The sequence below is a fragment of the Podarcis gaigeae genome (assembly GCF_964106915.1).
Source record: "Podarcis gaigeae genome assembly, chromosome: 13".
Lineage (NCBI taxonomy): Eukaryota > Metazoa > Chordata > Lepidosauria > Squamata > Lacertidae > Podarcis > Podarcis gaigeae.
The window spans coordinates 17,205,302-17,231,991 of NC_139689.1; the positions used below are offsets into that span (position 1 = coordinate 17,205,302).

At 45.9% G+C, this 26,690-nt stretch overlaps 2 protein-coding genes across 4 annotated transcripts in view; one reads left to right on the forward strand and one right to left on the reverse strand.

Moving 5' to 3' along the window:
- LOC310830788 (uncharacterized protein) overlaps positions 1 to 4,227 on the forward strand; it is a 32,980-nt gene extending 28,753 nt beyond the window's left edge. Inside the window, exon 10 of the mRNA XM_083710627.1 lies at positions 1,356 to 4,227. Coding sequence (XP_083566753.1) covers positions 1,356 to 3,385 — 2,030 coding nt within the window. The 3' untranslated portion in view covers positions 3,386 to 4,227. The remainder of the gene's footprint in view (positions 1 to 1,355) is intronic.
- Positions 4,228 to 6,925: 2,698 nt separating this feature from the next.
- ITGAL (integrin subunit alpha L) overlaps positions 6,926 to 26,690 on the reverse strand; it is a 38,631-nt gene continuing 18,866 nt past the window's right edge. For all 3 annotated transcript variants that reach the window (XM_083707308.1, XM_083707307.1, XM_083707309.1), the window contains 19 exons: positions 25,953 to 26,101; positions 24,572 to 24,709; positions 24,259 to 24,462; positions 23,484 to 23,614; positions 22,769 to 22,929; positions 21,179 to 21,330; positions 20,844 to 20,972; positions 19,247 to 19,320; positions 18,163 to 18,298; positions 17,135 to 17,239; positions 16,173 to 16,252; positions 15,741 to 15,824; positions 14,730 to 14,805; positions 13,612 to 13,722; positions 13,306 to 13,374; positions 12,763 to 12,867; positions 11,744 to 11,839; positions 10,584 to 10,691; positions 6,926 to 8,135 (listed from right to left, as the gene is read on the reverse strand). In XM_083707308.1, the coding sequence (XP_083563434.1) occupies positions 7,944 to 8,135; positions 10,584 to 10,691; positions 11,744 to 11,839; positions 12,763 to 12,867; positions 13,306 to 13,374; positions 13,612 to 13,722; positions 14,730 to 14,805; positions 15,741 to 15,824; positions 16,173 to 16,252; positions 17,135 to 17,239; positions 18,163 to 18,298; positions 19,247 to 19,320; positions 20,844 to 20,972; positions 21,179 to 21,330; positions 22,769 to 22,929; positions 23,484 to 23,614; positions 24,259 to 24,462; positions 24,572 to 24,709; positions 25,953 to 26,101 (2,300 nt within the window). In that variant the 3' untranslated portion in view covers positions 6,926 to 7,943. The remainder of the gene's footprint in view (positions 8,136 to 10,583; positions 10,692 to 11,743; positions 11,840 to 12,762; positions 12,868 to 13,305; positions 13,375 to 13,611; positions 13,723 to 14,729; positions 14,806 to 15,740; positions 15,825 to 16,172; positions 16,253 to 17,134; positions 17,240 to 18,162; positions 18,299 to 19,246; positions 19,321 to 20,843; positions 20,973 to 21,178; positions 21,331 to 22,768; positions 22,930 to 23,483; positions 23,615 to 24,258; positions 24,463 to 24,571; positions 24,710 to 25,952; positions 26,102 to 26,690) is intronic.

Below are 26,690 nucleotides of genomic sequence, written 5' to 3' on the forward strand. Positions count from 1 at the left end.
TCATTTTCACCCCTTATCATTTTAATGAGGTTTCAAATATATGCCATCTACCTTCTCTCTCAATTTGTGGGAGAGTTTTCAGTTGCAACCTGTCAGTTCTATAGATCTATTTTAACATTTTTGTTAAACTATGCAGGCAATGAAATTAGTTTTGCAATCCGCTTTATTCTAATCACTCACAAGTGTGGGACTGGTGCTGATGGAGCACAAGACTAACAGGAGGCCGGTGTTCAGACAAGACATGGTAAACTGTGATTAGCTTCAAAAAGGGTTGAATAGCTGCAGAAAGTAAGACCCTATGCAGCAAACTCCCCATAGCTTTTATGTGATCACCCTTGAAAGCTGAGCTATTTCATCGCACATACTACAGAAATACATCAAGGTTTTAACAAAAATTCATATATTTCTATATAATGAGAAAATCTATTACGTTCTCTTTCAATGCTCTAATTTTACCCACAATTCTATCAATCCCTTGTGATGAGAGAATTGTGAGTAAATAAGTTTCTTTGATTTCCAAAATAGCCTCCATGATTGACTTTTTTTTGCAAGCTTTGTGGCAGTTTAAAAGCAGGAGGGGATTTGTATCAATTTCCTTTGTGTTAGGGCTCGGCGTTATCAGCTTTTCAACACTGCAGTGTATCGGCAGCCAAACATCGTGGTTTGGTGACATACTGCGAAGTTGAAAAAACAAGATGCATTGGCCTCTGCCTGTGAGACACTGGGTGAAACTGCCCCAGCACTCACCTCCGAGAGCTGAGGCAGTTTCACCCAGGCTTGCAGGCTGAGACAATGCAGCTTGTTTGTACCACTCAGCTCCGGTGCAAGCAGGCAGAGCACCAGGGCTCCTTTAACTGCTCGCTGTGGGGAAACGGCAACCATGCTCCCCTCAGCTGAGCAGTTTCACAGAGTCCCCACCCCACCCCAGCTTGCAGGAGCCAGTGCCGGGCTGGGGGCTCCTTTAACTGCTTGACTGAGGCAAGGGCAACTGCACATTCCTCAGTCAAGCAGTTTAAAGATGCAGAGGGAGGAGCCGATACAGCTTGTTTCTCCCTTTGCGTCATATGAGGGCAGAGTGAGATGGCGGTTTCACTCAGCAATATATTCTTGGTGAAACCACCACCACTCCTGAGTCCCTCTGCTAGCAGTGCCCACTGGAGGAAGGAACTCTTGACTCCCTTCAGTGGATGCTGCTAGCAGGGGGACCCAGGAGCGGTGGCGGTTTCGTTTGTCATTGTTATTTATTTTTAAATGTATAGCGTACTTTCCCAAGGTTCAAAGCAGTGTACAAAATGGTGTTAAGAGATCAGCTGCCAACAGTGAGGTAAAAATCTTTGGTATGATTATTCCGACAGAAGACATTGAGATAATAAATGAAAATAAGGAAGAGGAAGCAGAGCAACAGAGCATACAGAAAGAAGACAAGTGGATTCATGACAAGGCAAAGAGCCAGCAAGAAATCTTCCAGGAAAAAGGAATCACAGCACAAGGCCATCTAATGGAAACTACCCAGCATGTGGCCAGTAATGGTGAATCTGTCATATCTGTGGAACAAGAATCTACGGACATTTTTTCCGACAATGACAAGGTGCCCAAAGCCACCATCTGCCCTGACTGTGGGAAGAGCTTCAGTAACAGCTCACACCTAGTCCGGCATCGTCGTGTACATACGGGAGAGAAACCCTACAAATGCCCCCACTGTGACAAGAGCTACCGCCAAGACTCCCACCTGGTCCAGCACATGCGTTCTCACACAGGGGAGAAGCCATACCGCTGTACTCACTGTGGCAAGGGCTTCTCCCAGAGCTCCAACCTTATCATCCACCAGCGGACTCATACGGGCGAGCGGCCCTTCACCTGTCCCGAGTGTGGGCGGAGCTTCAGCCACAGCTCCGATCTCATCCAGCACAAGCGGATCCACACGGGCGAGAAGCCCTACGTCTGCTCCATCTGCGGGAAGTGCTTCTCGCAGAGCTCCAAGGTCACCCAGCACAAGCGCTTCCACTCGGGGGAACGGCCGTTTTCCTGTGGGGAATGCACCAAGACGTTTCGTCTCCGCGCTGACTTGGTCCGCCACCTCCGTGCCCACACCGGCGAGCGGCCCTTTGGGTGCCCAGAATGCGGGAAGCACTTCGCCGAGAGCTCCCACCTTATCCGACACCAAAGGATCCACATGAGCGAACGGCCCTTTCGCTGCCCAGACTGTGGGAAAGGGTTCAACCAGAGCTCCAACCTGCAGCAGCACCAGCGCGTGCACCGAGGCCAGAAACCCTTCAAATGCGATGAGTGCGGGAAAGGTTTCGGCGTAAGCTCAGCACTGCTGCAGCACCAGCGCACGCACACGGGCGAACGGCCCTACTGCTGCAGCCAGTGTGGGAAGAGCTTCAGCGTCAGCTCCACTTATCACATACACCAGCGTATCCATGCTGGTCAAAAGCCCTACTCGTGCGCCAATTGCGGGAAAGGCTTTGTGCGCAGCTCCGCTCTCCTTCAGCACCAAGCCACCCACACTGGCGAAAAGCCCTTCCGCTGCCCATACTGCGGGAGAGGCTTTGGACAGAAGTCGGCACTCTCCCAGCACCGGCGAGCCCACGTGAGGAGAGGAGAGACGTTGGCTTTGGTGGAGGGCTGGGATACTGCTGGGATGGAAGGTGTTGGGGACCAGGGGGTGGAAGGAGGAGTGGACAGCCTGTGGCAAGGCAACGGGATAGGGATTATGGAGCAGGAGTGGCAGAGCGAAGGGGACGAGAGCATGAGGCGGGAATGGGAGGACGACGGGGATGAGACGATGCGGGTGGAGTGGCAGGACGACGCAGACGAGAGCGTGGTGCAGCGGTTGCAGGAAGACGGCAGAGAGAGCATGAGGCAGGAGTGGAAGGATGGTGTGGATGACGAAACAGAGAGGACAGAGTGGCAGGATGACGAGGACGAGTGTGTGGAGCCGGGCTCGCAGGACGACTGCACTGAAAGCATGAGGCTAGAATGCCAAGACGACCCCGACGACGAGGCCGACGAGAGGGTGGTGGTGGGGTTGCAGGATGATGGGGACGAGAGCATGAGGCTGGAATGTCAGGATGACGAAAGCGAGGAGGATTTCCAAGACCATGAGGATCAAAGACTGAGGGGGAAGTGTCTGGATGAGATTGTGGAGCCAGATTGGCAGGATGACAGAGAGGAGAGCATAAGGGAGGGGTGGGAGAATGCCGTAGGTGAGAACTTCAGGCAGAAGCACACCAGCGAGGGACAGGAGTGGCACGGCAGTGAGGACGGTAGCGAGAGGCAAAGCTGGCTGGGAGAAGGGGAGGATAGCTTGGAGGGGGAAGGCGAGGAGATTGGAAGGCAGAGTTGCCAGGATGAAAATGAGAAGATTGTGGTATTAAAGTGATTGGTTGGGATGCAGCGGACAAAAGAATGGGAGTGGGATGCTTGGGGAACTCATTCTATAGCCCAACCAGCAAGCCATCAATATGTAGTGGACAGAAATGGCAGGACTATCCATTGGTGCAAAGTGGTCTTGTTCACCTGCAGCAAATATGGCCGTGTTTGTGTTGTGTGGGAGATTCTGCTTGGGCTGCTCTCCACTTGAAAAATGTTCCTCACCCTCAGTACCTGCATGCCTGTACTAGATATCTCCACATGGCTGCCTCATGGTCAAGCTGTATGATGATCCAGCTCCCTGTGTTGTCCCAAGTCTTGTGCCATTTGCTGGTCAAATTAATTCCAAATCGGGTGATTTTATTCAATCAGCTTTTAAATCTTACCCTACATCTGTACATGGTGTGCCACACTTCTCAAAGTGAACTATGTAATGTTAAAAACCCGTAAAGCTACCCGAGGCAGGTGCCTTTTCATAAAGAGGTGGGTGACTGTGCCTTTCCTTACTGCTGTAAGCAATTCTTGCTACACTCCTTGAATCAGTTTGGTAGGAAGGACACCTCACCTCAGTCTGGAAGCTTTGAAATCATTGGCTTAAAAAAGTACTATGTGAGCAACAAAAAAACCCCATTAACTTTGTTGTTTTATTTTCACTGGTATTATTTAGGAGCCCAGGCAAATCTGGGAACATATGTAAGACTCCAGTATTTAACTAGAACAGCTTTTTAAACTCTTATTGCATGCTCCAGACCCTTTACCCTTCCTAACTGAAGTTATTTTTGTAATGTTTTGATTTCTGCTATTATCCATGTCTCCCTCTTATGAACTAATAAATGCTCTTTTTAATTCCCACTCAAGTACCCTGAATTCTTTTAAACTTTGACGCCAGGGCTAATAATCAAGCTAAACATTTTTTCAAATCCATTTCAAGACAATTGATTTTACATAACCTATGCATTTTGGATACTCTGATCTTTGTCTATTCTTTGGAAGCAGAATGCAGTTGCACTTACAATTGCCAAATCTATACAGCTGAGCTGATCAAAACTTGCTGGCCTTGATCCAGAGAACAGAAGGAGTTATTCTGCATACCTAAGTGTGGTTTGAATTTGTGTTTCTCAAACAGCCACATAGCAAACCATTTGAAGCTGATGGGAGTTTCATTAGCAGTTTGGGATATGGTATGGGGCTTAGCCCTTCCAAGAGAAAATGTGCACAGGGGGTACTCCAAGAATTAATTCCCTTTTACTGTCATTAAAATGATCTCTGACTTGCGGCAAGACAAGATGGCAAGAGCCACGGCTGCATGGTGCTCCTGAGAACTGCCAGCACCAACTGTGCTGCCTGACTGGTCTCCATGCCGCCGCCACCGTCACGATCGGAGGGGGGAACTAGGGGTGCCCAACGTAACAAGCAGAAAGTTCGCACAGAGCACCCCATCGACAGCCCAGTGAAGCTCCTAGGCCTGGAGGTCTCCGGAGCCGAACAGAAAGCAAAAAGGACCCCCACCCAGCCAAGCACCAGCTTGCCACTGCCACCGCCACCAAGGGAGAGAGACAGGAGGGTACTGGGAGGGCCAGCCTACCTCCCCGGCAACTAGTGTGAAAAGAGCAGTTGGGACCCGGGGGCTGGGGTGGGACCATGTGCCGGACACCACTCCAGGGAAAAACAAACCCAGCACAGGGCATCCCCTTCTGGAAAGTTGTTGTTTGTTGTTGTTTTTTTAGTATACTATTATTATTATCATCATCATCATCATCTTTGGATAACTGTAATGGCATCCATGCAGGAGGCCTGAACCATTGAAGGCTGCTCCCTGGGACTGCCGGTGGCAGAAAAGACTACACTTGTTTATTTTCTCACACAAAAAGTCAAGAATAAGCCCCAAATACCTGCACCTCCCCTCCTCAGGAGGAGGATGGGGAATCCCCAACATAGAATCATATTACATCGCCAACCAAGTATGCCACATAATCCACATATATTCTAGAAGACGAGATGAAACAATGGGTCCACTTGGAGAGAGACACCATCGAAAACATCCCCACAACAGCATACCCATTTCTCCAAAACAAACTAAAGAAAATCCCCACAACAATGAACAGGTTCACACAATCCATGCTTAAAGCATGGAAGGGAAAAGTAGATATACTATCCCCATCCCCAACCCCACTAACCCCCCTGGCCTATATCCCACTATTCCAACACGCAGCACAAAACCTCCAGATAAAAACCTGGCAAGCCAAAGGCCTACACTGTCTAAAAGACTTATTCAAAAACAACAAACCCATACCAACACAAGAAATACTAGGGAACACACAAATACTACACAATCCAGCAGTAAAATCAGCCCTTGACTACCTTCGAAATCTCCTGACAGCAGAGGGACACGGCAAAGGGATGGTATCCACAGTATACAAAATACTGCTCCAGAATATCACAACCCCCCTTGACACTGAAACCCACCTAAAGGTGGTACTTAACACCACAGAAACTGGTGCTGAGGAACCTCACCAAGAGGTTGGAAAGGTTGCACCTCCACAGGCACATACCTCCACATGTGGTGGGAATGCCCTAAAATCCAACCCTTCTGGACAGCAGTCCTACAAGAGATATGCAAAATAACTAAACAGGTATAAGAACTCACCCCAGAACTGGCCCTACTGAACATCTTTCTAGATCATAACGGCCACTCACATTATACAGAGCTTATAACCCACCTACTCTCAGCAACCAGAAGCCTCAAAGCCAGACACTGAAGAGACCTGTCAGGAGTAAACATGGTCCAATGGTATCAAATTGTATGGGAAACGGCCTTAATATAAAAGCTACCATATTTTTCGCACTAAAAGACTCACCAGACCACAAGACGCACCTAGTTTTTGGAGGAGAAAAAAAAGAAGAAAATATTCTGAATCTTAGAAGCCAGAACAGCAAGAGGGATCGCTGCGCAGTGAAAGCAGCAATCCTTCTTGCTGTTCTGGCTTCTGGGATAGCTGCGCAGCCTGCATTCACTCCATAAGACGCACACACATTTCCCATTACTTTTTAGGAGGGAAAAAGTGAGTCTTATAGAGCAAAAAATATGGTAATCAAGAAACTGAAACTGACACGAGGACAAATAGAAAAGGACGCCTTCACCCCAGTATGGCTCCAATTTTTCACATACACAGCCCAACAAGACAAGAAGAAGAATTCACCAACATCATATGAATCAATCTGGCTTACCTGACCCAACAAACCCTCATTCCCTCACAAATTCAAACAAACCCCACTTCAGCCAACCACAGACAACCAACCACACCCTGCCCCCAATACCTCTCACTACCAAGGAAATGTACTAAACAAATAGAAAGAGAACCTACCTAGTTGACACTGACACAAAAGCTCACATGTACAATATACAAAATATAAGCCTCACCACACCACCCCTCCTCTCCCCCCTCTATTTCCCCAACATTATATTGTCCTCAACACTAATATCTCACAGCAAATGTGACTGATTTGTAAGAAAGACTGTACAACCTGAAAAAAGAAACAAGGCATGTACTTTTGTAAACCAAGAAAATATTTAATAAAAATATTTTTAAAAAAGAATATCTCTGACAGCTTTGTATTCTGGCCCATTTACTTTAAAGCTGCCTAACTAACTTACCGGTAGTTGAATTTCATCTTTCCACACTGCCTTTTGCTGTATAGATCTTCTAAAAATAGTTACACTGTGGCAGACATGATTACATTGTTAAAAGTTGTTAAGGTTTTTTAAAAGGCCCTTTGGGTTGTATCTTGCAATATAGGAAGATGTGGTGAATAACTTAAGGAGGAAAAGGGAGGAAGAAAAATGACTAATAGTTTTAATTTAAACACAATTTGTCAAAATTGGTTAATGTGAGTACAAAAGTAACCTGTTGACAAACCTAGAGTATCACAGAGGTTGAAGGAATTAGGTGCCACATAAACAATCCATCATTTCTTGTAAACTGAATTCTGACTTCTGGACTTCTTAAAACCTTTGGCTGCAATCCTGTGTATACTTACTTGGGAATAAGAGCCACGAAACACAGTGGGATTTACTTCTGAGTAAACAAGCATAGGTATACATTATTTCTAAAAATGGAGGAAAACCTAAGTTGATTTGAACAGTTGCCACTTCATAGAGTCTCTGTTAAAAGTCTGGAAAAGGCCAGTGTCTGTCCCTTTTCATTAAGGGGCATTAGGGAAGTACAATAATGCAATTCCTGCTTTCAACTCCCTTTCTCTGTCCACTTCATCATATACACCTGTGATCAGCGGCAACAATGCATACAGATGACGACGAGTATCATTCCAAGGAGACACAGTTCTATTTCCCAAAACAGGACTTTTGCAAACAGTTTGACTTCACCCCCCAGAGGTGAATGCCATTGTCTCTTGAGGCAGATGGATGCCAACACACACAAAAAACACATATGCAAATTTTAAGAAGGTGAGTATAAGTCCTTGTTGGCAACAGACAAGTCACTCTTTCCTTCCCTGTACATTTAGACCAGTTATCTTGACTGCAGTTTGTGGGGATGAAAATGATCTATTCATTTGGTATCAGCTTCTCCATTCAACAGGTCTGTTTTTTCTTTGGCTTCTTTTTCACTGTCGCTCCCTTCACTGCTGTCTGATTTGGCTTCTTTCTCTGCATCACCTCCCAGATTGTCTTCTAAATCTACTGCATTATTATTTTCTTGAAGGTCCATCATCTCTTTATAATTACGTTTGAAGAATCCACACTATAAACAAAAGGGAGGGGAAAACTGTTAGCAGTAGCTTGAGTAAGATGGTTGATCTGGATATGGGAGACCTAACTTCAAAACCCAATGTAAAGTTTTTGTGATGGCCATCCCAGTGGTCTTCAACTTTGGGAGGGCGAACCCCCCCAAATCTACCACCTTTCTAAATATCAACCTTTATCCCTCTATTTTCCCCAGTTTCTTCTCATCAGGTATCTTGAATGAGCAAACATTTTTTTTTTAATGGGCGTGGGTTTTTTGCCATTGATGTGATTCAGTTTAGTCCAGGCCCTAACCCAGTTAAATATATTTATTTTATTATTAATTATTATTATTATTATTATTAAATATTTAAAACATCTCTAACCAGCACACAGAAAATTTAAGCAAAAACAGACAACTTAAACAAAATATTACAAAAACACCCAGTTACATATAAAAATGTTACATTAATACTGTACAAAGTCACTAATATATAAAAATCAATATCATTTTCCTTCTGACACCCTCTCAGCCTCCATGTTCTTGCTCAGGATCCAAACAAACTCACAGCTCACCCACAAAAGTCTTACATTCAGAAGAGTTCCTGGAATCAGCCTAGTTTCTCACTCTAGAATTGCTTTTTATGGTTTCTCTCTCCTGCATGGATTTTCTTATGTGAGGTTAGCCTGGTCATGTGATTGAAGCTTGTTCTACATTCCAAGCATTTAAAATGACCTAGTATGTCCCACAGGGTTGTTGTAAAGTACTTAGTACACTTACAAATCAGATGTGGCAATAACAGCACAATCTAGCTCATGTTAAGTTTAATTGATGGGAAGGATCAGTTAAGCACTCTCTGCCATTCATATCTATGGAGCATAAAAATGGCTTAACTTTGGCTGGACCACATGGATGATCATTTTAAAAAGGAGGTGGTTGTTCAACAGCCATGATCCAATACAGTCTCTTCAGACTGAATAGGTATGGAATCTATATTCTGGAAGCAGAAAAGCCCAAACCATGATATCAAAATGTATTATGCCAATTTATTTACTCAAGCCCCAGGAGGCATAAAGTTAAGTTTATTCTGCCACGGGATTTATTTATTTATTTATTTAGAATTGAGCTGCCAAAGCTCACTGTGAAAATATCCATGGATTTTTTTATCCTTCCTTTCCCGTAAGAAGTCTTGTGATAAGAAGTCTAAAGACAACCAAAGCAGGCACATATAACACATACATCAGTTAGAAAATGTGTGCTAGTCTACCTAATAAAACTGTTTCCAAAACATTACAATATTTTCTTTATAAAACACCTGAATAGATTGATAACACTTTTAAAAACTGAACCACAGAGTTGTTGGTGTCTCTGAGCCGCTCCCTGGACCACTATCCCCATGACTGAAGATGGCCAGGACTTCATGCATGACATTCTAGGACCACCAGCAAAATGGCTGTGCTGCCAAATACAGCAGTTCTTTCCAAGGATATTAAGACAAAAGAATGAGGAGGCGGAAGGGGAACCAAAACAGTTTTATTAACAAATAAACAGCAGGCATGCAAAGCATAAAATAAAACATACCCGACAGGGCCTACCCAATCTCCCCTTCAGCTGCCTGGAGCCCCAGGTAGAACAGCAGGAGAAAGACCCTGACCTTAGGTCTCCCAGCATCAGGTCCTTTGATCTGGGTAGAAGCTCCCCAGACCCCTCCCACCTATGGCTTTTATAGCCTGCCTTGATGTAATCAAGTGCACCTGGCATTACTCATGATTAGCCCAGGACCCTGAGATGGGATTAATACAGAGCGGCTGAGAGTCTCCCACTACCTGCAGCCGGGCATCCAGCCGCCAGCACTTGCAACACAGAAGAACCCAAGAAACTCCCGACAGGTGTGTGAAACACAAGGATCCAGCAGACCTCAAACTGGGGATGTTAAAGGGAAAGGGACACGCCACCTAACTCCTCAAAATACAATTGTCTTCCACATTTCCACTACAATGGCACTAGAATTCTGTGTAACTTATCAAATCCTACAGGAATCTAACTTGGTATAAGAATGGTATAAATGCAGAATCTGATTCCCACCCCCACCCCCCATGCTGAGGACAACTATCCAAGTTTTGATAGAGCCAAATTTAGAAAAGAACCATTGCTCAGAGGTAGAGCACATGCTTTAAATACAGAATGTCCTAGGTTCAAACTCTTCCATCTCCAGGCAGCACAGAGAAAATGTCCTGGGATGGCGGGGGGTCACTGCCAGCCAACATAGGCACTTAGCTAAAAACGGACCAGCAGTCTGACATAATAGAAGACAGCTTTGCTGTGACTTCAAGATGAACATGTGGATCTCAACAGAAGCAGATTTAAACTACTGACAAAACTGATGCTGCTAAATTGCCTAAAAAATGAGCTGAGCTCTCAGCTACTCCTACTAACCCAGGATTCCCAATGTACATTGAGTCTTACCTTGTAAAGTGATACAATGATGAGAATTAGCAAGAACAAGCCTCCGACAGCACTGCCTATTATAACAGGGAGATAGTTCATCACATGAATCATCTCCACCTCAGCAACCTGGGCAGTAGGGAGAGAGAGAGAAAAAAACACACACACAGATCATGACTGGTTGCAATGGGTCTGAGACAGACAGCCTAGTTCTGAAGGAGCCAAATCAGCAGGGGAAAGGTCTTCACTCAAGACTGGCATGCCAGGCCAGTCCTGTATTTTCTCTAGCAAAGGCCTCTCTCTTGCCCAGAATATACCAGATAACGTTTGCTGCTTCTAAATTAGAAGTCCAGCTATTACACAGTCAAGGTTAAGAACAAAGGCAACTAAAGCAAGATGCCCTGATACAGCAAAGGCGAAATGAAGCTGTATCTGTGAAGCTAGCTAGTGATCATTGCACACCTGCAATCTTTTCAAAAGGGTATCATACACAGTAGCTAAAGAAGATTTAGGCAGGGAAAAAGGTAGCTTTAAAAACACAATGACTCTAATAGAAAGGAAGCTATACAGCTCAAGATGAACAGATGCTTCAACACTCTAGAAAGCATTTTGTTCTCAAAATTGGATTGACTTAAGGATTGGTTAAAAGAAAAAGAATAGAATATACACTTAAGGTGTCTGAACAAATTTGCCTGTTCTAATTTATGGGGATTCTCTCCAGTTTGATTAATTAAAAAAATTAAAAGTGGGTTAAATATTGTTCTCAGAAACATATGCAATAAGAAAAATCTACCTTTTATAGTCATATTTTGGGAGCTTCTAGACATCCCTCCTGGTATGCTTGCAGAGAGGTGATACAGTATAGCCAGCATTGGGTTGGTAGCTCACACTTTCCAGTGCAATTTAGAAAAGTGACAAGATAATTACACTAGAAAGTGTGGCTTACTGATCAAATTTTTGTGAATAAGCAGCCTGTCTGAAAGTGCCTATAATGTACTTCCAGAGGACAAAAAGGCTTTTAATTATGAAATAATATAGGGTAAGGGAGCAATCTTGTAAACAGTTCTGTAAGGAAATCACTTGGACAGAGAAGGTAGAAGTAATGCTATGAAATCCTGCAAACAATACAGGTAAATCTGCAGAAAGGGAGGAAAAGACGCAATTCCTGCAGCATGCACTACCTGAAATTGGGCAAATTCAGTCGGGTAGAAATTTGTGTATCTTGTAGTATCAAAGGTAAACCACAAGGCTGTGCAAAACTTGAACTGAGATGTCTTCTGCAAGGTAAGAGAAACGGACAATTCGTTTTAGACCACACTGGGCAGGATCATTCACGTGCAGAAAATCCCAAAGAACGAATAATATTTTCAAGCACTTATTGCTGCACCAACTAAATTGAAGTCATATTATCTTAGGGAGTGACTTGGGAGATATAAGGAGGCCACTCAAAAGATTTCCACGTGTGCCATGGTAACAATAAATCCATAATAAGAACACCAAAGCAGGAATGCAACATGTCTGTCTGGAAGGAACGGATGTCATAGCATTTGCATGATGTTAAATTTAACTGAAAACAAAAGTACAAAGGGGCTGGTGGAGCTCAGTGACTGAGCACATAGTCTGCAGGCAGGCAGTCCCATGTTCAAGACCCTTCATCTCTAGAGAGGGCTGAGAAAATACCTCTGTCCAAACCCCTGGAGGGTGGCTGCTAATCACTGACGCCAATACTGAGCTTAGAGTGGCTAGATGTAAAAAGAGGACAGAGCTCCTGCACCTTTAATTGCCGAGTCGCTGGTACACACTGCAGAAGACAAAAAGGAGAACCAGCTCCAGTGCTCACTGGTGCAAAACTTACTGTAGCTGAATACATTTCAGAGCAGAAGCACCCCTACAAGAGCTTGAAAAACTTGAGAATTCTTAAAATTCAAAAGCACCCTGTAGCAGTGCAAATAATAATAATTATTATTCTCATGATGGGCTCATTATGTCTTTCCTTCATCATCACTGTGTTGACTGTATTGCCCCCAACCCAGCGTCAATATTAGTACTTTGAATAAACTGGAATGAGGGACTCACTAGACAGGGAAAGGATCCCATTCTCTTACCTTCCACCTCTAAAAACCCATGCCCCAGGTCCCAATGTGGACAGGAGTTGACATTTGCTGCAAGTAATCCTTTACGACCCATTCCAAGCCTTTACCTCAATTTTGCTTTGGGTATACATCAAGCCAGTGATATGGATTATGGAGGAATTGATCTGTCCAAGATCACACTTGTAGGTGAGATAAGTGCCAGTCGCACATTGCTAGGAAGAAAGCAGAGGAGAGATTTAAAAAGTGCCCATCCACACTTAAGAAACCTTAGTTTTCAGGAGTAGCTACATCTCTAGAAGTGAACAGTACCACATTATTCTCCTAATATGCAATTCCATGCAGAATTTCTTGCAAAACAATGATTCCTAATATAAAGCATTTTTATAAGTCGTCACTAAAATATATGCATTCCTATACACTTTACCCCAGTGTGTGCATTTTTGTAGGCATCACTGGGTCAGAAAACTGCACGGCAAAATTCGGAGAAGTGCAAATGGCCGTGTTTCAGTTTGCTTATTGTTTCGGAAGTGCAAATTAGGCAAGTTTTCCTTTAAATGTGAACTGAACTGAATCCCCCCTCCCCCCACCACACTTGCAGCAGCCTTTGAGACATAATCCTTAGTAAGTGCTCTTGTGCAGAGACAGTCTACCTCAGTCAACTTGACTTGGACCTTTGTGCTTTTCTCCATTTCCATGGGTTGGCACACTGCAGAGGGTACCTAGGAATTGGAGAAAAATCTGTGTTTGTTACCATTGGAAAAAATATGGAAGTTTAAAGTTACTGGACCCGTCTTTTCAATGCATTGCTTGATCATGCTTCACTTGCCCAATGGTGAATTATGTGGGCGACCCCCACCCATTGCTTAGCCACCCAAAAGCTAGCACTAGGGGGTGCTGAGCTTCCACATTTTACACCTGCTAGCTGCCCTTGCCCTGTTGTTTTATATTGTACTTACTGTTCTGATGTTATCCACCTCCCAGGTCAGCCCGGCAGGTAAGGCAGTCGGCACCTTCACGATCACTGACAGTGCAGGAGGTGCGAAAGCACCCAAGGGCCGGTTTGTTAGCTGCGGGAAGGGGAGAGGGAAAAAGGAGAGAGTGACTAAGGCAAGGAGACTCAACAAATTAAACTTCAGGGAATCATGGATCATTGCATAGCAGAGTTGGAAGGGACCCTGAGGATCCTCTAGCCCAGTGGTTCCCAATTGGTGGGGTCCCTCGCACCATTCCCATTAACAAAAACCACCATAGAGATATCAAAAATTTCAAAAGTAGGGGGTCCCACAGTACTTAGCTAATTGGGAGCCACTGATCTAATCCAAACACCTGCAATTTAGGAATATGCAGCTGTCCCATACAGGGATCAAACCTGCAACCTTGGCATTATCAGCACCTGTTCTGATCAATTGAGCTATCCAGGCCCAGTGAGCTGGGGTGGTGATTGCTGGCAATAAGGATACAGAAGGGAGCAGTGGTGAATGCAGTATAAGGCAGCTCCTTCTATCCAAGACAGACTAAGAGACCCTCTAGATCAGCACCGTCTACTTCAATTAGCAGATTCAGTTTAGGGAAGCATCATACGTAGCTCAGTGGTAGAGCATCTTCCTTGCAGGCAGGTCTAATCACCAGCATCTCCGTGTAGTGCTGAGACTGAACACTGCCTGAAACCCTGGAGAGCTGCTGCCAGTCAGTGCAGACAATATCAGGTACGATGGGCCAGTGGTCTGATTCAGTAAAAGGCAGAATCCCATGCTCCTGTGTTCCAGAGACCCTCTAGGTCCCAGCAGGGCTGCCCAGGTGAGGGCCGGAAAGCCAAGTTAGTCTCTTGCAGCAAGAACGACATCGGTCTGTACATTGTACATATAAAGCACATGGCTTCCGTGCAAAGAATCCCGTGAACTGTAGTTTGTTAAGAGTGCTGAGAACTGTAGCTGAGTGAGGGGTAAACCACAGTTCCCAGGATTCTTTGGGGAAGCCGCATGCTTTAAGTGTATTGTGTGTACCCACTCACAAATGTATTATGGCATGAGCTTTTGTGAACTCTTTTTTGTGTAGTTAGTAGTCTCTCACTCACTTCATACGAGTGTGTCACTGTCTTATTTTCTTGACGCTGGGAAGTGAAGTTCACATAGTGGCTGGATGTTTCTGACCTGCATGGGAGAAAAAGTAGAGATAAGGGAGGTGAAGAACGGAGGCAGGGAGCCCAACCCCAAGGAACACAATTGCTGCAGCCAGTGACCCTACAATGGTGGCAGCGAACTCAGCAAGGCGCCACCGGGTGTTTCTCATTGTTACCACAACCCCTCTGTTGTGCCCCCTCTGTTGCTGCCCCCACAAAAGTCTCAGTCCACCTACACTACTAGCTAGGGGGCAGAAAAGGAGCCTGATCTTCTTGTTACCAAGAAGAGATGTTTTATCTTCAGCTGTCGTAGTGGCCAGATACGGTGTGAATGCAGTTTAATGTGCATATTTTTGTGACGTAAATCACAGCTGTGTGAGCAGCCCTGGAAGCAGTGGGGGAACTTAAATATGGAGAAATAAACAAACTGAGGGAGTAGATGAAATTTTTTTGATTGGGAAGATGGTGTGGGAGAAAAGAGCTAAAATAACTCTTTCCTCTAAACACACGCACATACTCATCTGAAAAATCTTGGGAGTCTCCTGTGGCTTCATTTAAAATTGCCAGTTCTATTCATAGATTCCTTGTGTACTGTGTACTTTACCTCTTAGACCTTGCATTCACAGAGGCAGCAAAGGATGTAATACTTAAGTGTCTGGGCCAGCACCACCAAATCCCCCCACATAAAAAAGCTTATGATGTCAGGGAGGAAGAAGGCCAAGCCTTCTGCAAAGCACAGTTTTCTATGTGGAGGGATTTTCCCCCTCCCATATAGAAACACATACACACCCCACACACAAAGCTGGAATGTTCAGGATGCTGGATTCTGCCCCCAGTACCAAATTCTAGGCTTGCACATCACTGACATGGAATCACAGCATACCCCCAGCCCTGGTTACAATTCTCAAGCTCTTCCCTCAGCCTGAGCAGTCAGGTGAGAAGGGAAAACAACTACTTGTCTCTTACTCCTTGACAATGATGTTGATGGGGTACAGGACCGGGATGGTGTGACTGGCCCCGGTGTCAAGAGTCTCATTCACGTTGTTGTCGCTACAAGACAGAGACAGACATCAAGAAAATGCAAAATATCCCTTCACCTGCCACCCCAGAAATGGCCCTGATTTCTGCACCCATACTCAGGCAGGAAATTCTGTAACAAAAACTTGCAAATAACTATTCATCTAGACACCTATGGGTTGTGTTCAAGTATGACTAACTTAGGTGCATTAATTTCAGTGGGTCTACTCTGAGAAAAAAGTGAGTGGACAGGGCACCTATGCCTTTAACAGTTAGGTAGCAGAGGAGAAAGCAGCAGAGGTGTTTTGCATGACATGCTCCCCCTGCTGAAATCCCTTCTTCTACACATCTATTAAAAGGTAGAAGGGAGGATACACCTACCTTGTGACATTTGCCTTCATCTCCAAGTAATCTCCCCAGGAGCTGTTGCTGAGGATGCTAAACCTGAGCTGAATTAAAGCCTGCAATGGAGGAGGGAGGAGATCAAAGGTGAGACAATTCATGGCACTTGCTGCCTGCCTGCCTGGCTCCCTCCCTCCTTCCCTCTAGAGTGCTGACCCCATCCCCTTTCGTCCCTCTCATGCAGAACAAAGGATCCTCATTGCATCTTGAAATGAAAACTCTAGTAAGAAACAACAGCTTTCTTTTCTTTTCAATCCTATGCTGGTGGACGTCTTAAAGAGGCAGTTTGCTGACAAAATGCAGCCATGAAAGAGAAAACTGCAAAAATTGCGAAGAAAGGAAGATAAAAAATGTGCTTCCTTTCTGATCGGAAGCCACTGCCTGTGCCTTCTCAGCTTTCCCCTTCCCTACGTTAGTTGCAAATGATCTCCCTGAAGCACTCACACACGGGGCATCTGCTGCAGCCAGCATCTCCTCCTCTCAAAGTCTCCCCCTTTCCTCCTGCAGGATCCCCCTGAACTCACCGCCCTTCTGCTTGTTATCCTCAGCCCCCATCCCCACACATGCCAAAAAGGTTCAAGTTTCTAAAAAGTCACATATATATCCATCAAGGCACAACAGAAAACGAATTACACTTCTTAAAACTGACAATAAACTACCAACGATATCTTCTTTTCTCGCTTTTTGTTAAGCGAACAAAAAACTTCTCATTGTATTTTCTCTAGTTATTGCTTAATTATTTGTTAAGCCAATTCATTGTTCCTAAACTTCATTCTTTACTGAAAAAGCTATCCAGAGAGCATATGTTAACCCTCTTTCCTCTTTCCACCACCCTTTGAGGTCAGTCAGGCTGAGAGACTGTGACTGGCCCAAGGTCGCTCAGGGAGTTTCATGGCTGAGCAGGGAAGGAGTGCCAGGTGTCAGTGTCACCACATGCTCACCTTAGTATTGCTCTTGAAGACAGGATGGCTGATGTTGCAAGAGAGACCCTTGAGGTGCTGGCTATCCAGTAGCCCATCGCAGCTCATGACAAGCAGAGTGTTGGACTGCGAGAAGAGAAAGGGTGGAGCAAGTTCAGGGTTGATGTCAACATCTGGCAGCCTTGGGTTGCTAACACCTGGACTAGTTAGCATCCCTTTTGTTGCTGTTGTTGAAAAAATGGCCCAGCATGCTGAGCCCAGCTGTCATGTTAATTTCTCAACATAGCATTGTTCCATCGACTTGTGATAAGTCAAATCTAGCCTTAGCCTCCAGGTGCTGCTTGTAGCAGAGCTTAGAGTACTGCTGCCTGTGAAGTCCAAGCTTCACACGATAGGACTCTTTGCCTCCAGTGGGGCAGGCTAAGCTCTTTTAGTCTGTGGCCCTCAAGGCCTTTCTGGGTGGCTCTCTGCAACATTTGAAACCCCCAAGCACTTGCACTGCCTTCCCAAAGCGGGTAAGCAAGGGTAAGGGTCCAGCCTCCTTCCCAAAGCCTAGTTAGTGCTTTGTCAGCTTTGGAAGGAGCTGGGAGGGCTCTAAGAACCTGCCAGAGCCTCACACCTCCTTCCCAAAGCCTAGCACTTTGGTTAGGTGGCTTTGGGAAGGCAGCGCAAAGGCGGTGTGTGTGTGTGTGTGTGTCAATTTTTGGCTTCGCTCCTCTCCCCGCATGTGCAACAAGGCAGTGTGTGGTCTGTGGGTTCCATTTTGAAGTTCTCTTGCAGCTCGCTTGGTGTGAAAGTTGAGGACTCCCTTTGGGAGGGAGCTAAGTGCATTTCCATTAAGGTCCTGGGCTGGGAAGAGAACGATTTAAGCATCTGTGCCCACCATAGCACTTCATCTTCTTGTTTCATTCTTTTCGTCACTGCTGCCAAAAATGCGGGGGAAAGGGTTTGGGTGTGTGATCAGACCAGGCTCTAGGAAGCCTTCAAACCTGAAGCCAGCCCCAATCCAGTTCCAGTGCCTCTTTTGCAGGGGGAATACCGGTACCTACCACCCAAGCTTTGCGAAAGGAGAGGCCTGGTATGTGAGGCACGTGGAGGGTCACGGAGTAGGCATCCTCTTTGCGGTTCTCCAGCTCCAAGCTCATGTCCAAGTCTCTTCCAGGGAACACAACCAGCTCCTGAGACCTGATCAAGAGGATGTTGGGTAGACAAGCTGATTAGCAGGCCTCGGTTCCTGGGTCTGGGAGGTGGGACTGTTGAATGTGCTAGGAAACTGGTGTAGCCTTTGAGTCTCAGTTCCGCCCAAAACTCACAACAGAGTCGCAAGGCCGCCTTCACCATCCAGCTGCCCACTAAACAGTTACAGTCGAAAGCATTGAGAGGAAGCTGGGTTGGTGAAGGCTGCCATAGGGCATACCTACATAAAGCTGACTCAAAACAGGGAATCTTGGGAGGTGTGATACTATGATGGGAAAAAGACTAAAGATCTCCAAAAGACCATTCTTAGCAGCCTCACCAAATTAAGTCCCAGCATTCTTTGGCAGAAGCCACAGTGTTAATGTAGCATAAAATCAAGGTAAGCTTTATATTTACTGCCGTAAGCTTTGTAAAATAATATTGTTGGAAACTAAAGCAGGGGGCAAAGTTCACAGAACACCGTGCAAGTCTTGCTACAGTTTAACTCAAAATGGCCACTGCTCTAGATTTAAATGGTGTTCTCCAGAATGGCTTCCCTCCCTGCAACACAGTCAGGGAGTACTTTGATTCCCAGAGACATTGCAATGTTGTAGTCTAGCTATACCAAGCACAGTACACTCTCAACCTCAGCCCCCATCTACAATCCTTTAAAGCAGAAGTGACTAATCTGTTGCCCTCCAAGTGTTGTTGGACTCCTATTCCCACCAGTCCCCAGCTAGGACAGCCAATGCTCAATGCTGACAGGAGAACCACTATTGGAAGGATTGCTGTTATAATGTATATGAATTTAAAACTCTCAGCATTTAAAATATGCTGGCATATATGCTAAGACTTATTATTGCAAAAATTCAGACCTGTCCTCCCTCTACCACTTTTAATTTGTTTTCCTACACTAAAAGCACCAGTGACTGTTAGCATCAAGGATGTTCAACATACCCTGAATTGTGAAAGGAGAGTTTCAGGTCAGCATGACACACCTGGTCTTCCCCGCAATGCTTGTCAAAAGGAATCTAACATGTGAGCCAAGAATATTAGAACAGTTAATATGCAACATCTTCTGAACAAGCTACCTCTTCCTGCTGAAAACAGCTGGGCTCTGCCCCGTTCCCAGATCTCCTGCCTGCTGGCTCCAAACCATGGGATCCCATACATTTCCCTCCCCCTTCAGCTCTAGCCACTGGGAACAGATAAAGCTGTTTTCATGCATGTTCTTATGCAGAAGAGTTTGTACTTCGTTCTGCACATCCGAAAGAACAACCTCCACTGCATGCTGCAGGCATCAGTCTCAATTTTGCTTTATGTGCCCAGTTCCTTTGCCCAAGCCCATTAAATCCCATTTCCTTCCCTGAGAATCTGGGGTCAAGACAAGACTTGCCCACCCCACCCCCTGGTCTATTGGTCCTTTCACACTGGTTTTTTTGTTTCGCTTCATCGCCAACAAGTCATTGGTTGTGTGTAGCCAGCTTAAAATGAAGCTACGGCTGTGTACACACACCACCACTGGCTTTGGCTCCTGTGCACTCTCACCACAGATGTCTGAAGCTGAGTGCCCATGACATTAGCCACAGTCCCTCAGTATCCTGTAGCTTCTTGGGAAATACTGCTGTTTGGTGAATGTTCCCCTCAAGCCAGCTCCCATCCAATTTGAAAACCGTAAGCGGCGGTTAGGCTGGGGCATGAGCATTTCAGACAGCCATTGCACATGTGCAAATGACAACACATGCGCAGATGGCAGCTTCATTGGATTGGAGCCAGGAGGCTGCGGGCATAGCGAAAGTCATCAGCTAATGTGCATCAGGTGAAGACATCACTTTCCCCTGTTTGCTGTACACAGCAGCATAAAAATAGGGACTTGAAGCACTGGGGGGGGGGGGGAAATGGCTCCACCGTGTTTCAAGCAGCTAATGCGTACACAGCCTAAGTTGTTCTTTTTCCCAATTTGGATCTAAGTATCCATGATGGATGGCCACAAAACCTCCCGTCCTACTGTCAAACAGCTCTTACACACCATTCCACTTTATTAAGTTTTCTGCAATGCTTTCCAAATGGAATTGCATTACAGTGGTACCTCAGGTTAAGTACTTAATTTGTTCCGGAGGTCCGTTCTTAACCTGAAACTGTTCTTAACCTAAAGCACCACTTTAGCTAATGGGGCCTCCTGCTGCTGCTGCGCCGCCGGAGCACGATTTCTGTTCTCGTCCTGAAGCAAAGTTCTTAACCTGAGGTAATATTTCTGGGTTAACAGAGTCTGTAACCTGAAGCATATGTAACCTGAAGTGTATGTAACCCGAGGTACCACTGTATTGCCATTCGGAGGGACACTCTTGCACTATAGTGTAACAGAAGCAGGACAAAAACGACAACAACACCCTGAAAACATTTGCGTCATAAAAAGTTACCAACCCCAGTTTTTTTTGTAGGTGTCTAACCGCCCCATTACGATCATGACCATGAATCATTGTGAATGCAGACTAAAAAGGCCACCTGGATGGCCCCTGTAATCCTACTTTCAAAGTATCAGGAGTCCTCTCACCTCCACTGTCACTGCGTTACTTAGGGGGTTCAGAACAGGTCTAGGGTGTCCATTGCTAGGGTTGTTGTCAGGCCCAAGAGAGAAGTTCATAAAGAGCTTGATAGGCGATATGTAATCCTCAATGCAGCTCTGAAAAGGAATGGAGGCAGCTGGCAGATAACTTCACGCACCACCCTTACAGATATTGAAGCCAGAACTCTCATAAGAGGGGTTCTTGGGCACCCACTCCAGAAGCAGCCGCATCTTCAGCAAGATGCAATAGATGCCTGTGTGGACAGCTGCCATATCTCACCCCAGGTGAAGCTTCATGGAAATGAGGACAACCCTGCATTTACCTTGAAGAGAATGCTCTCCTGTATGCACACTTCTCCCAGAGAGAGTTCCTTCACCCCATCTGTGACTTTCGTGCCATTCTTAAACACTCCTCGGTGCCTCATCCTGTTCCGGTCAATCTCGAAGCGGAAGGAGAGCTTGGGAGAGAGGGGTCCTGGAGGGAAAGCGGGAGAGAGATTATGCATATAAAGGGATGGTGCACTGATGACAAAAGACAGCCAACACTCTTAAGTGGAAGGGTAGCAGGATGAAGACCACCTGGAGGAAATATTGGGGGAGATGGGGTAGGGTGCTATTTTATGCCAAGATCCTTGTTTTGTCAGAAGTAATTCCTGTCCAGCAAGAACCCACCGCAATGTTAATTAGTAGCTGCCTCCTTGCCGCTGCTGCCTCTGTTTCTTGTTTGGTACAGTAGCATCATTGCTCATTAATTGACCTTTGATTCTTTTGTAATAATTCAGTTCCTGATCCAAATAGTGTGGTTCCCCCACCCCCAATTCCCTTCATATTTTTCTTATTTTCATTTTTCTTTCAGAGGGAAATAGTGCTATTTAAAAAATAAAAACAATCAGTGTACCAGTAATTGAAGACCCCTGCTGAAAGGAACCGCAAGTCCAGTTATGGGGCTATTCATCAAGAATGCTCCTGTTGCACTAAATAGAAAGCACTGAAAAGAGCACAAGCAGCGAAGAGGATGCTTTGAAATCAAGGCACAGGAGTTCTTAAAGGCCTTGCAGTGCTCTGCCAGTCAAACAGCAGAGCAAACTAGTCCTTTTTTTAGGACACCTGTCTGTCTCAAGAGACAATGGAGTGGGCCTCCGGGGATGAAGTCCATTGCATTAGCAGCATCAAAGTGACCTCCCTGGAGCATAAGTCTGGGCAGTATGTATGGAGGTCCTGGGCTGCCCAGACAACAAGACCCCCTCTTGGCCTCGCTGATGTGGTCCAAAGGAAAGCACAGCAAGATGTTTGGCACCAGCTTGGCAGCAGGAGTTGCCAGAAGGAGGTATACAAGGTGCTGTCTGTTTTAGGGACTCCACTCTGGATTTGTGTAGGGTTTACTCCTTAGCCTTAGGCTCAGTGTTTTCCTTCTCCTAATTGGGCTACCTTCCCAGGTTGATGAGTCCCATCTGCCCCTCACTTCCCTCCACAGCACATGCAGAAACCGCCTTCCTGACAACAGGACCCACTCTTAGTCTCATCCTCTCCATCCGCTGGAGCCTGTCTTTGCATGCAAGGGAAGTAAACTGGTACTGCAGTTGCAAATGTTAAGTGGAACAATAATCACTACCAATTGGTCTGGAAAAAACGAGAGGACAACACAGAAAATGCTGGGATGCAATGGCTTAGTGAGGCTGTTGTCTGAATTTTGTATAAAAGGTGAGTGAGGTGAACAAAAGGTACCAATTTCAGACAGAACAGGTAGTGTGGAATATGTGGGATACTTTTTGGGGAAAGGGAGCTACTATGGGAACAGGTTATGCCTCAGCCCCCAGGTCAGTCCTCTATGGTGCAGATGTGGGTGATGAATCCTCCCCTGGACAGCAGGATTAGGCTCAAGGCAAGGTCCACGATTCCATGGTAACCCTCACCTTGGTAGTGCTTGGTGGCCAAGCTAGTGCTGAAGCAGATGCTGAGGTCGACCACCAGATTCTTCCAGGTGCTGGCATCACCCAGACACTCCACATCTTCCCGTGGGATTTCCTTGGGCGAGGAGTGCACCTTTGTCACCACGGTAATGATGGGTCTGGAGCTGCAGGAACCAGAGATGGCAACTTGGGTTGTTGTTTCATTTAAGAGAAATGTTTGTGTCCTGGCTTTGGGGCCCCCAAGGTGAGGACAGTCATTAGATTTGGAGCAAGGGGTCACCAGCATGCTGATGAGGAACCCCCGCCAGCTCTGCAACATCTGAATCAGGGTAGATGGTGCATGTCCTAAACTGGTACCTGGATGGGGGTAAATAAACTGCAAATGAAGTCAGTGGGGACTGAGCCCTATTTTCCTCATAGAGCAACTATTCCCAGAGTGGTTTTAACAATCAGTTTCTCTTCTGAGGGAACTCTGATAATTGTAGCTTTGTGAGGGGAATAGGAGTCTCCTAACAAATCTCAGAACCCTTAACAAACTACATTTCCCAGGCGTCTCTGGCTCTGACATGGTCTTAGATTGAAGGCAACAGCTTGCCTCTGACAGAAAATGAAAAAGCTAAACTGATTACTGATTGGATGCCTTAGCCACAAACTCATTAGACTCCCCAGCTGACCTCTGGGAGAGCGCAAGAGTCTTGGTTCTCGCAGAGCCACTCACCGAAGCACCACAACGTTCCCCAGAGCTCCCACTACAATGTCGGTGAGGCCATCTCCATTGAGGTCCCTCTTTCCATGGATAGACTGTCCAAAGAAGACCAAGCCAGGAGAAATTCTGGCTCCTGAAATTCTCTGTGGGAGAGAAATGCTACTGGCTAGAATGATGCAAAGAGGCAATGTGACCATTCAGGAGGACGAACAGATCAAATACAAGCCAAAAGAAATTGCGCTTCTTCCTACAACTTAATGACTGGTGCTAATTTGTATGAGTTTTTGGCATCAGCTAAAGCAGGGCTGGGAGAACTTGGACCTCCCACACCCTGCACAGCTGAAGTATGACAGTTCAATAACCTGGCATTGCAGTATGCCAAATGACATACTGTGATCGACAGGTGGGCAAATTCAAAGAGGCTTCCCAACCCCGATCTTGAGTGCCGCAGGCTTCCCCACCCCAACTCTTAAGGCTCCCAAGATTCCGCACTCTTTCTCCTCCCAATTATAACCAAGGGCACACATTGCTGTCGTGTGTGTGTGCACACACCCTACCCCCAAAGTTTATTTTTAGAATGTGAACCTTTAAGAATTACCCCACCTCCATGGTTCTGTGCGAGTCCCTGTTCTGAGAAAGACTCAGAGCATGTAGTGAAAGTAGGAGGAAGGCTCCTTGGTGGGCAGAGGAGCATTTCATTACTAACATTCCTTCATTTCCTGTAGCGGTTCTCTCACCCTCACGGCACATGGGCATGCCAGTTAGTGCTGTAGCCCTCTTTGGTTACCTGGCTGTACTGCATCTGCAGGGTCTTCTCGTGTCCATTGTAGATGTAGACAGCACCTTTCTCATTGTCTTCTGAGGGGGCTCCAATGGCCACATCCATCAGTCCATCCCCACTGATATCTGACAGGTCTGTGATGGCCGCTCCAAACCTGCCCAAGGGGTATCCTGGATCCCCAGTCAGCTCCCCCTGGCGAACAAGAGTACCCTGGAAAGAGAGGTGCCCTTGAAAGGCTGCTGTCTTTCAAAACCACTGATTCTGTGACACAATGCAGGATTCGTGCACAGGTGCACAGGACACACACAGCTCTGCTCACCTGCTTCCAGGTGTACACGTAAACCCGGCCCCCTCTCATCTCTGTGAAATACTGAGGGGCTCCAACAAGGAGGAGGTCTGTTTCCTTATCGCCATCTACGTCCACAGAGCAGAGAGCTGCCCCAAAATATGATCCGATCTGCAAAAGAAATATTTAAACAGCCAGGGTGAAAGGGGTGGCCCTTGCACAAAGGTTGCCTCAAGATGTGCTTTATAATACTTAAGATTTATACAGCCCGTTCAAAGCACTTTATTTGCATTATCTAGCTGCAATCCTTTCAACAACCCTGTAAGGGAAGTCAGTATTATCATCCTCAAACATACACCCACATATTGCAGATCAGGGGCCTCAGAGCCTGAGCGCTGCTTGCCTAAGGCCAACTAGTGACCTAGGTGATTCTCACCATATGACCTGACCCAGACCATGTGATCATCACCTGAGGCCCTTCTGTGTGTGTGTCCTCCATGAGAGGTCCGGAGGGTGGAAACATGAGGCTGGGCCTTTTCTGCAGCGGCTCCCTATTTGTAGATTGCTCTCCCCAGGGATGTTTGTCAGGCACCTTCATTATACACCTTAAGATGTTCCTCTTCAACCAGGCGTTTGGCTGATTAATATTCTACAGGCTTTTAAATGTGTTTGTGGGAGGGGGAGGGGTTGTTATTTTGTTTTGTTTAAACTATTTATTTTGTGCATTTATCCTATATTTTATCCTGTGAACTGCCCTAAAATCTTTGGATGAAGGGCAGCATAAGTTTAATTTTTATAACAACAACAACAACAACAGAAATGCATTTGCTGCCACTTAGCTGACATACAAGGTACAAGGTGCTGCTATTTGGTGTACAAAGCCCTATGCAGCTTGGAACCAAAATATTATTGGAACTAAAATATGCTTCCCCCCCACCTCTCTCTCTCTCTCTCTCTCTCTCTCTCTCTCTCTCTCTCTCACACACACACACACACACACACACACACAATTTCCAATCATTGTGTATCGCAGGATGGCATATACTGGAAATACCACCCAGCCTTTAGTGTGGCAGCTGCTACCCTTTGGCTCTCGCTGCCACTGGGGCTCTGAACACATTACTGGCTTAAAACCTAACCAAGTTTTTCTTTTTCTCAATTCATGCTAAGGTTGCTTTGGGAATTACACATCGAAATGTATTATTTCATAAGAAACAACAGGATACCATGTATACCAGTGGTAGAAGCACAAGGGGTGCAGGGTGTGTGTACGCAGCCTCATCAGCTCTGCAAAATGAGGGGGCTCTTTTGGTCCTACTGGGGGGGCCATAATCATCCTTTTGCCTCATTCCTGGCATCAAAGTTGACCAGTATGTCCAGACCCTCCTAGCTCTAGGAGTCCTGTTTTCTTCACCTGCTGCCCTGGAATGTCCTGCTTTAATGTCCAATTGGTTGTGCTGGAGTTGACCTCAAATATGAGGACTCTTCCCACATGTTGATATCGAGGGGCACCAGCAGCATAGAACTCTCTCTGTTGATGCTGTAGAAATTTCAGTGCATATCCTGAAAAGAAAAGAAGAATGGAAAAGAAAAGAAAAGAAAAGAACCATCAGGTGGCGATACCAAAGGAAAAGAAGGTGTAGACTAGGGGCATTTCTACACAACACACACACACACTTTGCCCTGTGTTTTGCAACACAGAGATTTAGAAACTTGCTAAGAGCTCTCAGAAACTTAAGTTCAGAGCAAGCCCAGCATCTCTAACCACCCCAGCTCTGGATGGTCAGGTCTTGCTTTCAACGTGCAAAAACGCAATGAAGCTTTCTCCCCTATCAGATCCATGAATCTTGTGGAAGATGGGAGAAAGCAAGCTTTCTTAGGCCCCCTGTGATCAGTGAGGGGGCCAAGAGCCTCAGAGGAAAAGGAACCCATTGTCAAAAGGCACTCCCCCCCCCCAAGCTGAGGCCAGACTATATTTGGGGGAGGGGATATGAACAAATTCCTATGCCCCACAAATAACCCAGAGACGTATTTTAAATGAAAGCACACATTCTACTCATGTAAAAACACCAGGCAGGCCCCACAAATAACCTAGAGATACATTTTAAATAAAAGGACACATTCTACATTTCTACTCATGTAAAAACACGCT